The sequence below is a fragment of the Epargyreus clarus genome, unplaced genomic scaffold (assembly GCF_041222505.1).
Source record: "Epargyreus clarus isolate Ecla_fem2 unplaced genomic scaffold, WU_Ecla_fem_2.2 ptg000024l, whole genome shotgun sequence".
Classification (NCBI taxonomy): domain Eukaryota; kingdom Metazoa; phylum Arthropoda; class Insecta; order Lepidoptera; family Hesperiidae; genus Epargyreus; species Epargyreus clarus.
In genome coordinates, this window is record NW_027332231.1 from 12,194,240 (window position 1) to 12,207,775 (window position 13,536).

Sequence of the window (13,536 nt, forward strand, 5' to 3'; positions counted from 1 at the left end):
GAGGTCAATCACAAGTGCCTAGTTACCTCTGAGGACTAATCTAATACACTTTGAGTACCTACCTTCTTCAAAGCAGAATCCATGCGCATGACATAACACCATATTATAAGGCAGAAGTATGTCGGTACCTCCGCGCTCGAATTACAAAGGGTCAGTAGTTAAAGTCATCATTAATATCAATTAGCTACAATTTATGCAAAGCTCACAATGCTCAGAATGCATTAGATAAGTGGGAATGGCTCAATTATGCAAGAGAATGATCACACCGGTGGTGCATCGAAGGTCAGGTCAGTCAGGCTATGGAAATGGACACCAAGTTCCCACTCATAACGGAACTATCTGTAGGTTTGTGTTTGGATAAAATGAAGGGGTTTGTGTCTGTCATTTTAAAGTGATTGTTATTACCTATGATTTGTTTTTTTAATGATACAAAATTTATAAAATGATGTTACAACTGCTATAGTTCTGAGGTCTAGGGTAGATTTCTAAATGGAGTAAATGATCCTTTTTCTTTATAGATCTATGTCTTATTATAGCTCTAATACGTTGAAAGTTGTTGACGACATATATTAAACTAAGTACCTATATTCCATCTAAATTCCAGTCTAAATTCGAAATAATTTCTAGTAGATAATATACCTTTATAGTACTTTGCCCAAATGCAATCTGGCAACAATGTTTATAGAGCTGTTGAAAACCCGAAATTGATTACAAAATAAATTCCTGCCGGTAAAGTGGGTGTATGTACTACTGCTGGCTTATTCAATAACTTTTAGTAGTAGGCTTTTGGTAGAATTAAGCAAACAATAATAATCGTCATTTGTTTTTTTTTTACGAATGTAGCATCGCATAAGTGACAACTATATTCCCTGGATACCCTTTAACTCAAATATAATAGAAGAGATATAAATCTGAAGTTCACAGATTCGTCGCTATATGTCAAGATTATCAGAATATGTGCCGTAGCATACCCTTTGCAGTTAAAGGTAGATAAAGGTAAAGATAAAATTATTCTTCTATTTTATATAATGGCGTAACCGCCACACCTATGTCTGTCTTATATCTCATAGGCGTGCTGTGTTCTGGTTTAAATAATGTATGAGTTAAAGACACACACGGCCTTTCAACTTAGTTCTTAAAGGTAACTACGCGTGTAGTGAAACTAAAGGTTCATAATTAAGGTCTTTTTTTAAAGTTTCATAATCAAGGGATCACTTTCATAGAACGAACTGCATGCCCATTTATTGTTTCGATTAAAAACACACACACACACACACACATTTAAGGTTAGAATAGAAGGTTTGGTAATATTACTACAACAGTTACACCAACATTTCTACCGCCTTTCTACCCATAAATCATAAAACCTCGCAACAACGACACGACACGACACACATGCATATAATATCATTACATCAAAAATCGTGCTCAAAATTCACAGCAATTTGTGCGCTCACCAACCCGTCAAATTTGTCACGACCACCGATCTCGCGCTACGAAATTACCCAAAATTATCCTAACAGGTAGACACGAACAATCGAGCAATTGCCGATAGACTTGGCTGCCGCACTCCCGGGCGCTGTGAATTTACGAACCGCGATGAGAAACAGAGCATTGAATTATAATAAGCAAAAAGCTTAGAATAATTGTAATAAAATGCAAAGTATGTGTACGTCTGTCCTTCTTTCGTTAAACTGTTCTTAGATTATTTTTTAGATTTTTGCTAACGTTCATGGTTGTTCTTAAACGTTTTGTTATTGGTACAGTGACTTATATATTTCATGTAACTACCTATAGTCGTTTCTTGGAGAAAATGTACATTTGTTCTAAGAATTTTAATTACCCATAAGAAATCCACGATACGGTAATAAATATCTAATTTACCAAAACATATCATAGATTTTTAATTATAAATAAAAGAGTACTTAAAGACACGGCAAGGTTATACACTGGGCGTTTAATAAAAACAAAAAAAGTATTGCTATAAGTAATTATGTTTACACATAAAATCACTGAGGAAATTAATGATATATATACAACAAGGTGCATTTATATTAATATTATGCAAGAGTTTATGATTCAGAGTTAGAAAATAATGGCATCCGATACCACTTAATGTAAATAAAAACGAATTAATTGTCGGCCTTATGTATCTAGATAAGATTAATATTCTTCATTAGTCTGTACTAACTATTTATTAACGCTTTACTCGTAGTGCTAGATTTCGAATATAATCGCAGCTGAAAGATGTCATGACCTAAGGTTAGGCGCTGACCTAGAAAATACATCACCTTGTCATAAAAAATAATTAATTAATCTTCATGTACGACTAAGTCTATCAAGTCGTACATGTAACTAAATTATTGTCGATACAGTTATCAAAAATCATGATATACCGATTTAAGTTTAGAACCTGAGGTTATATCGCTGATACTACTTCGTACCTGATCAGATTTGAAATAAAATTCTAATCTTTATTTATTCTCTTGAATACATCCATCAAATCAAATCAATACATGAAATTGAATTATTCTATTTATTTTGATTTTATAATGAAATAATCATCAATTTAGATTATCTATGTAGAGCTTAATCGCTATCATAATATTAACTATACAATATTTCGAATAAAAAAATAACTATAAGGTTACTGAACTGTGACTGATTATTCACATTACACTATTTCCGAAAACCACTGATGCAGTACTGTAATAATATTGTAGAGATAAATTTATTTATGGTGCCTGTAAATATAAATGATGGTGCCTATAATTCAATATTATGCTCTGTGCTTGTAACGTAAAAATTTACCTCTCGTTCGCACTCTAAAAATATGCTAAATACTCATAAAACCGACAATTTGCATTATTTTATTAGGTTATTTCATATTTATTGAAACGAGCCATACATATGTATAGTTTCAATGTTGGTTTGTTTTGTAAAACTTTGTGATTATAATTTTAACCAGCAAGTATCGTGAATAAAATGACAATTAACTTACAGAGCTTTATCGAGTTATTTACACGACTTTATTTTCTGAATATATTGTCGCAGTTCGATAATAATGAATAGATATTGTAAAGATAAATTAATTTATGGGGCCTATAAATCAACATTACTCTCGAAGCCTATGACGTTTATTGACCTTCAATTTTGTCTTAAATCTAAATGCAATATAAAAGTCTTCGTTGTCCAACCTATCTAAATATAACTACATCTACACATACCTACATAATAATGTCATTATTATATTTCTACTTATTTTAAGATAAATCATAATACGATTCATTTATGTGCAAGTTGTGAAACTTCTTTATGTTTAAAAATAAGAAAAGAGAAAAAAGGAGCCATTTTACCATAACAAATAAGGCTTAAAATAACATGCGCCATGATTTCAAATCAGGACACCTCTTATTAAAAACGTGTTAAGACAAAAAAGGAAAAGAAATCAATTATTAATATTCTTAATATCACCTACCGCTTTAGAGGCATAAAACACAACAACATAATTAATAATAATGCTTAAGTAATTCATCGTCTGATTTTTCCATTACTTACCTACCTATTTACAGGAACAGGATACATAAGTTTTATGTTGTTTTTTTTTAATAAAAAGCTCTTAAATATGTATGTTAACAAACATTATTATCAATTATGTTATGTATTGTTTTGTAAGAACCTGTTTATTTAATGCTTTTGGGGCGTTGTTTAAGGCCTTTTCACATGAAAACGAAAGAATGCAAACTATGTTAAAATTACGTAGTTATGTCCATTAAAATTTGTAAAAACGTACTACCACCTACACATATAGCAATAAGAAAAGACTAAATAGTTTTATGGTCATTTCATATTGAATATAATATTCTAGATATTGCAATTCAGTTCCTGTTTAATTTTTAAATGCTAACTGATTCACACATTTGCTCTTTTAAAATTACAATGACATAAGTGGAAAAAAATCGTCGAATTTATCTACAAACACTAAAATTTGTACCTCAATATATATTTATTTTAATTATTTAGTTAAATTAGATTTTTCTCATGCATATCACCATATCACCAAGTTATCCAACGATGTATCGAAAAACGCGTCGAAAATAAATCGTGCGGTGAAACGGAAACTATCATTTACTCGTACGTATCTACATTTTCCCATTTCTATCCATATTGCGGTGACGTATCCGCACGCGGATGCGAATAATAAACGCTTCGTGAATTCGCCTTAATGTCTTAGTGTATTTAGCTTTTACTGTAATATTAGTGTTATGAATGTATGTTTGTGAGTAATGTGATGGACTATTAATTTAAGTTGGACAACGCGTGTCAAGGAGGCCGTGGTCATACGGCTGTCGACCTCATTTGTTTTATTTATTCATTCATATAAATGTCATACATATTAATATATTATATGGACACTAGTTATACCTATGCTTTCCATCCACGTGGATTTTAAGAAACGGAACCTTTGGGGATTAGCTTCTTGAACTACTTATTTCATTTTAAGGCTGTATAACATCGCACCGTGCGATTTGTGAAATATAATGAAATGTTTTGTAATTAATTAATATTTTATAATAATTATGTATTTATTGATTATGCTTATTAAGTTTTCTATAATAAATATTCGATTAACGCATAAATATGTTTGTTAATTTACATGACATGAAATCACATACGAATATGTATTTACTTAACTGTTTTTTATTGAACATCTTATTTAATTGCTTATCATTGAATGAATCATTCATACATTCATAAATTACTCTACTTCTAAATGTCTCGATTAATAATACTGTCGACGGAGCTATTCTGAAAGATCATTTTATAAAATCGATAGTAAAATGTGCAGTGTAATTTATTGTTTGAAAGATGGTACGACCATTAAAGTTCAATTGGTGAGGTACTCCCGAAATAAATAATAAAATAGCGAAATAAAATAGCGGTGAATCAGTAGCGTGAAACCCTGACCTATATTGAGTTACGATCCACTTACGATCAGGTGGACTGCATGCTCGTTTACTACTTCAATTTTATATAAAATTGACTAGCTGACCCGGCAAACGTTGTGGTACCATATAAATAAAAAAAATATTAAGGATGAACAACCCTTATCACTTAGGGGTATGAAAAATAGATAGTAGCCGATTCTCAGACCTACTGAATATGCATATAAAATTTGATGACAATCGGTAAAGCCGTTTCAGAGGAGTACGGTAACTAACATTGTGACACGAGAATTTTATACATAAGATAAAATGCGCAGTGACGGTAGCGCTGCATCTTCGAGGATGGAGATATGATGAAGAATTGTGTGTGTGAGGACTAATAATATTACATGTAACTGGCATCTCGAACTTTGAAATCAATTATTTTCGAAACTTAAGTGCACTTGTCTCAATTTCTTTCGTCTCTGAGCAATCGAGATTTCAATCTGCATTTTATAGAATAGCACTATTTGTGAGATCAATATATGTAAATGTTTTTCATTAAAACATACCCGGAACTTGTTTCAGAATACACATGAGTTTTTAAGTCATAAATGGTCCGAATTGAATTCGAAAATAGTATTTGGAATGCTACAATGAGTGGCTACGAAATAGGTAATGGTTGTGTAGTAATTGCTGGGCTATATAGAGCAAACTGGTGTTACTTGGACCGTGCCTTATTGGTACGATTGCTTAACAATATTTTTCTATATAATTTCAACAGCGACCTGTTCTGTTGAGAGGAGGAAAAGAGTTGAAAGATAACTAAATATCAATTATCTTTATTTTTATGAAACTTAAGGAGCAGGACTTTAAGTTCGTAATATACTCCTAAGGACTAAGATGAATTGCCACTTGTGTCTGCTCTCTCACATCCACAAGCAATTCAGGTCACAGTGCAACATCTTGACGTTGCTGATTAGGAAAAAATATATATAAATAATCAAGCTAAGGTCAAATTATAAAAATTAGTAATTATCTTGTTGTTTAGATTTGAAGAAACCAGGAACTTACAATTATTATGAAGTGAGGTCACTTATATTGTAAAAAAAGAGCTAACTTATAAAACAAGAAACAGTAAAAAATAATGCGTAGACCTTATATTATCTTTCTAGCTTCAGATGTGTTGCGCGTATATTAATTACGAGATTTTGATATACTACTGATTGACTACAACTTCAAAAACCTTGGTTCACGGATCTGGATCCAATTTTTTGGATCTGATCAATTTAATTCCAATAACATGTCTTGAAACTACTTACAAACGCCAATCTGCTCCTAAAAAGCCCATATATTGACATGACAACTGATAAACGTATGAATAGTCGGCTAGTTGACCTGATCATTGATTTGACCAGATCAAAATAACTTTCGCGAATATCAGAAAAGATAGAAACAACTTTAATCCCTCGCACTAAATCTGGAATGCTACAATTACAATTGCAGTGCAAATTGCGCAACCGAGAAACGGAACGTTGATTGCAAGATGCCGTTACGGTGTTTAAATGGTTGCGACTGTCTCTTGACACTGAACTTTGTCGTCACACAAAGTTATGTGTAAAAATTGTGGATAATTGCCAAGAAAAATATTGCTACTAGCAAAGTTGCGGCATGGACCTCACAGGCTGCTAGCAACACTACTCAGTGAATTAACAATTAAATTAAGTTAAGAATACTAGCTATATAAAGTCTATGGTGTTCAATTTTGTAAAGTTTTTACATTAAGTAATGAACTTTTAATAAATTTAACGAACTGGTATTAAAACTGGTATTTTCAAAATTAACGCAATACCTATAGCTGCCTAAATTAGTGATGTACACACTGAACTAGTAGATACTAACTGCATCTTCAAGTTTCCATAAGGCAGATATAGGAAGTGCCATAGTAGGTATTTCCATTGTTAAATCTAGTTATTATCGCTAAAATATTTACAGTTTATGATTAGTACAAAGATTATAAAGCGATATGTATAACAATAATCGTTCAACCACTCCCGAGCAAGTTCCCGTTGCCGAACGTTTCTTACTAAATTCAGCAGAACTTAATTTTAACAGATCATTAACACAGGCTAAGCAAGCTAATATTAAGTATAATAGGACCCGTTAAATATTAAGTTTGACATTTCGATACCCAACTTAAACCTAAACCTTAATCAAGTATTACAAGAGAATGCAGTAAATCTAGTCGCTGCAATCGTTGCGTCACACAGCGTTGATTGCTGTGCTGCACCGTTACAGATCGCACCATAGTTGGTGCTTGACACTGAACTTGACTGGACGATCAGGATTATATATTTTTTGTTCTTAGGTACCTATATGAGATTGAAGAGATATTTTATGTAGTTATATAAACTACTCATCAATATGACTTAAGTTGATTGTCACCTGTCTTTGCGATAGAGGATTTGTATTGGTTTGTGAGGAGTGTTTTGTATAGTACCTTTTTACCTTTTAGTACTTTTTATTTCCATGGATAATGTCATTGGATCGTATGTATTTATGTAATACATAGTATGTACGTGTATGTTTGTCTTTTTGGCACATTCTATACCCTAAATAGCTTGACGGATTTATATATGACGTCGTTGGATTCGTCCTTATTGTGGGAATGATATAAGAGGTCTAGATTTTTAGTTTTAACAATAAGCGTCTAGTTAGACACGTTGTTTTTATAAAATCTGGCATCAAAAATCAAGGCATCTTAACGCACTTTAATTTTGAATGAAATTTTGTTTCTTGCTTTCTAGCCGTAATATTGTGATGTTAGAAATGGTTGCGATTTCAAAAATGCTGAAATTTGCCATTTCAATTTGCAGCCTACAATTCCTTTTGAAGTTAACATTTACAATTATCATTAATAAATTACCATGGCCAAACGCTGAACACAAACCTGATAGGCATATTGTTTGGGTTGTCAAATGTTCAAATCTTACAAATATGTATAAGCAATAATTTATTAGATTTGTGGATACTTTAATACGCTAATGTATATATAGTGCAAATGTATGTTTAAGCGTACCTACTACAGTTATTCGTATGTTCTTCACGTGCGTAACGACACGATGGCCCTTTCTCTACAACAAATTCCTTTTTATACTAAATACTACGCTTGATTTAGATCCTAACGGCATTGAACCGGATTTGAAAACCTCAAGCATTTTGGTAACAATTGTTTTATATTTATAGACTTACCACAGGAACAGCGCATTAATATTCGAGGCAGGCTTAGTATTTCGGGATTGCGAAATGTCAAAGGACCTATACGAATGTGTTTAGGTAAAGGACATTACAAGGACGACTGCAGTTTATTTATGTATGTACATAACACGGTTATATAAATGTTAAAATGAAAAAAAAAACCTATATGAAAATATAATACTTTTGATTTTTAACTAATCATTATTAAATAAACACTTATTAAGTATTATAAACACATTCGGACAGAATTACAAATTATGGGCTTATATCGAAATTTTGTGACATTATGAAATATCAAGTAGTTTTTTCTTAAAAACAAAAGTCTGTTGAATAACCCGGAATTTTTACACGAATTGTAAAGATTTGGTTTGAAAGATATGTCAAAGAGATATTAATTTAAGGAACTACAACAAATCCTTCAGGGACGAGCCTGTAATCCATCTTTAGTTGAACACCTGTCTTGCTAGTTGTCATTAACATATCTTCACAAAAAGGATCACTTTATATCAAATGGTCAGTATGTATGTACGTTTGCTATTAATTACATAAAAATACATAACAAGTGTATATAATACATACTAACAATAAATGAGACACATATCTCACAATTTACTTTTAATACGTGTAATTCCCACTGTGGATTTCGAAAGTTATATTCGCAAAGATGTTAATCTATTTTATAGCGCATTATGAGACTGATCCAGTTAGAACTTTATTAAGCTCGTATAATAATTAAATTTGGTCCATTCAGAATGTTAATGTTTATTGTGTGTTATCTATGTGGTTTGAACCCACACGTTTTAAAGATTAACGAATTTGATAGCAGTTATAATAAACCTACAAGGATTTTCAGAATAGACCACGTATAGACAAATTAAGGACATAATAAATTTTATACGCATAAATCTGTAACATCAACATCTTCAAAGAAGAGTTAGTTAGTATATTTGGTAGAACTGCCTCTGATTGGCTTAGAGCAGCGCGCAACATAACAAGGCCAATAATATTTGTTGGCTTGCTTTACATAGGATCTATTTGACTGATATAATTATAATTATCTTGCTTTAGGTATCTATTTAATTATGTCTATATGAGTTCACTTGGACTTTGAAGAGGCTTTCGAGTTTTAAATATTGGCTGAATAGCAGTGATATTTTAGTGGTCTTTCTCTATGAAAATTTGACGTTTAATTACTTTTTGAGAAACTCAAATGATTTTCTAAATAGTATTCATATTGCATGCACGTTTGATACGGATGTTGAAATAAAAGCTCAGTACATCGAGACGACACAGGAATTTTTAAACCGCATCATATTATGCAGACCGCGTTCTTGCTATACTATTTCGAACTTTTACTCCTGTTCACTGAATACTGATGCTTGGTATTTCGTACTATAATACCAAGTTAAAAATTAGAAATCTTGGATTGATATGGACGCCAACTACTTTACTTTACTGTAGCTGACTGCTTTTTTTGGTTTGAAGGAAAGTCAGTTAGTAAGGTAGTTTTAACTAAGCACTTGGTCTTGGTAACTCTTGGTAGATCTTGGCAAATATTTATACGATATTAGGACAAAAAGTAGCCTATTCCAATTGGTGACTGTCTTTTACAAGTATCTGTCAATAAAAAAAAAATGAAGAGGAATCCTGATATTGCGCACAGGTGCGTTGACATTTGTCTTTACAAATTAAGTTATACCTATAACGTTATCATAGCTCTCATTTAAGTAAGCAGTATGTTTAATATAAGCAAAAATAATGTGGAGGTTTATCACAAGCAAAGACGCGTGCAAAGATAAAGAACCTATTATAAACAAGTGCACGACATTTTGCGCGGTTCAAGGCCTGAGATATAGAGCTAAGAATTCAAATATGACCCAACGTCTAAATTCCTTTCATTGTTTTAATAAACCTTGACCTCGGAATGTGGGCAACGTGTCCAATGTATCCCACAGGATGCAGGATGTAGCCCACACAAATCTGGCTCAATTTGGTGACTCCTAAGGATGGTTTGGAATGAGCAGGCGTTGCTAGCCGGAACAGGCATGACTGTCGAATGAGTTTTAAAAAGGTTAACATAGTATTACATATATCTTTATATATATATTTTAGTTCTAATAAAAAAGCTGTCCGTCCGAAAGAAGATTGAGAGAAGAAGGAAAGTCCGTTCTGAATATAGAAATGAATCGCGTCCCCATAGCAAATTGTATGATTACACCTCCTCGCAACAACTTCAGAGCGGACTAGCGGTTTGGCGCGGACTATACTGGTTAGCGCACAAGATGTTAAATGGTTAATGCAGTCTTAAGATGTTATTAAACAACTCCTGAGGAATGGATTTCTCTATGAAGCCGTTCACAGATGCTGACGTACCTCTAACCACAAAGTGTTGTATATATAAGCAACAAACGGGCACGCAGACCACTTGATCGTTAAGCACTTGTTAAGCGGTCACCGAAGGACACCTGTACCCTTAACATGAGTTTTTACGTTTTGACAAATTTGTTTACGCATTTGCCATACAATTTCCAATCAGCGCCCCTAGCGGATTGTGTCGGAACTTGGAAATTGTATGAGCCAATACGTAAACAAATACCAAAAGAGTCATATTTGTCAAAACGTAAAAACTCATGGTATGGGTACTGTAATTTAAAAATACATAGGACAGCGTGTCTTGAAGTCGATCACAAATACATTGCTGACCCTAGAAAGTGAGATCGACTCATGTTTGAAGTTTTGTATATCAGACATACAATTAATATCAGAACAGCACCTTTATAAGGCTCTTATAAAATAGAAATAGGTGTGGCGGTGGTGTCATTGCATGTTTCATGAAGGGTTCTACCGCGACTTAATTAAGATTTGACTTTAATTTTATATTGGAGTATCTCATATAAACACTTCTGTTTCAACAATGTAAGCAATATCACGGGGCAGGAATATACCTACTTACCTAGGGCTACAAAAAGGTGATGGCATCACGGATAATCCAACAACAATTAAACAAGTAAAGAACCTATATACCACGTGAGGTCAAGTTCAAAATATCAGTGCCGAATGTTTATTTACTAATATTTTTTATCAGTGAATGTTTTTCTATTTATCATCGATCTTCATTTTGTAAAACTTGTTTAATTTTTGCTCGTGTAATTTGAAACTAGTTTAACAAGTTAGGTTATGTATCATAACATTTTGTACTGATTTTTATCGTGGAAAACGAATTATCATATCAGATTCGGTATCTACATTGAAGTAACAGCCTACGAATTCAAATTTTGAGTTTAGGTGTGGCTTTGTATCCCTATGGTATATAATGTTGGGTTCTAAATTGTATTGCAATTACGGGTAATAACTTATAGGGGTTGTCATAGATTAGTAAAGATTACTCACTACTAACCAGAAAAAGTAACTAGTTTTGACAATTGAAATTGTCACTGTTATCTATTTTCGTGTTTGAAAAATATCAAAAAAATGTAGCTTTTAGATCATTTACGAATGAAACGATATATTATCTCCTTACTTCTTCTTCGATTTCGTGTTTTGCACCACTTAATTGCGCATGTCGGCATTGTTTCGCGTAAATTAATTTCTTCAATTACAAGGCGGTGAGATATCTATACTTATCTATGTGGGTTGTAGTCACATAAACGTTTAGTCTTAAAGAATATACAAGATACATGAAATTAAAAAGTTTCCTCAGAAAAAACAATTTCCTACAATTAAAATATAAAAGGACATATTGGTTCTACATATAAAAAACAATGAATTATAAAATAGTAAACAATAACTTACATTATTCCCAAATTCCTCGCTTCCGACATTCAAGATGGACGAAAGTGCGGCAACCAGGATCACCCGCCTCCAATACATAACGTTATTTACAAAATTACACTTATTCAAACCATAATTATAATCATAAATAGCAAGCTCACATTTTTATTATTGTTTCTAAACAAAAACAATGCATATTATCTAAAAAATCAGTGAGAAAGTTCATATTTCGCGGCGATAAAACTTTCCCGCGCAAATTAAGCAACTGACATTTGTATTTTTTTAATGATGACTTGAAAATGACATTATACTGCCATGTCTGTAATCTTGTAATTTATAAAATATATTTTTTTATAAATAAAATTTTAGTTCCTTATATTTATTTGCGAATTTATTACGTTCGTTTGTTATTTTATAGTATTAACAGCCCGCGGCAGTTCTCTTTGTTTCGCGAATCGCGACTGCGCTGTTTGGTGCAGCTGATTTAGAACGCGGTTAGAGTGGGTAGGGTTGGGACTGTATCGATAGTGATGTTAGATTTTAATGTCAATTTGGAGAAATTAAAAGTATTGTAAGATAAATTCTGAGATTTATATCACCTGTGTAAAAATAATAAAGTAGTTGTTCTAGACATAATAATAATAAGTTCAGTATAAATTTCACTTGATTTACGCAATTAAATGTAGATAGAATAATAAAATTTAAAAAGCATTAATGAAAGCCGTAAAAATAATTAAAATGTACCGAAAAAATAATATAATATTAAGTTGAAATTAAATTCCTTCAAGATTTTCGGCACTATCGATTTTGACGGCACAACACTTTGATATGCAATTAACCTCACGCTACATGACTTTGTGTTCAAATTTAAATAACGCCAAATACTATAATTATGTTTGAGAAACTCCCGTTTCCAAAAAAATAGGTATATTATAGGTACTACCAGTAATTAAACGATGTAATTGTTTAAAAAATATTTAAACAAAAACAGACCTTTATATGTAAGTAAATCATGATTTTGTATCGTTCGTAATAATCAATTCGTAAGTTCGTATTCCGTGCTTATTATTCTAAAATAAAATAATATAAATGAATACAATTTTCTTTCCTGTATTGGATGTTCCACTTTTTGGTAGAAGCTATTTTAATTAATTCACTAAATTAGCCGTATAAATTATAATAGTAACGGCCAAATATTTTTTTCCCGGCAAGAAATTCCACACATAACATAACTGCAAATTTTGAAAACGTCATGCAACTCAATTTGTTTCAAACAATATCTACAATTAATAATAATTCGGTTTACGGAATTACTTCTAACATGTAATATCTCCTCGTTTTTTAAATATATATAAATTAAACAAGAAATACTGCTGTCTCGCCTCAAATATAGATTTGGTGGTTTAAGACTTGCATGAAGCAGGTAATGGGCAGTTCACTTTATGTGGTTTAAGGGAAATCGTGTACAGAATTTTGTGATACGACTATTACCATAATTTGAGGCTTATGAATAAATATCTAATAGTTCCTACAGTGCAGCGTTCTTTGTTCTGATTTAAAAGATAAAGAGGAAGGAATAATA

At 32.0% G+C, this 13,536-nt stretch overlaps 1 protein-coding gene across 1 annotated transcript in view; it reads right to left on the reverse strand.

The window, feature by feature from the left end:
* Positions 1–12,411, reverse strand: part of stl (ADAMTS metallopeptidase stall) — a 50,392-nt gene extending 37,981 nt beyond the window's left edge. The window contains exon 1 of the mRNA XM_073086387.1: positions 11,976–12,411. Within this exon, the coding sequence (XP_072942488.1) occupies positions 11,976–12,053 (78 nt within the window). The 5' untranslated portion in view covers positions 12,054–12,411. The remainder of the gene's footprint in view (positions 1–11,975) is intronic.
* Between the last annotated feature and the right edge of the window lie 1,125 nt (positions 12,412–13,536).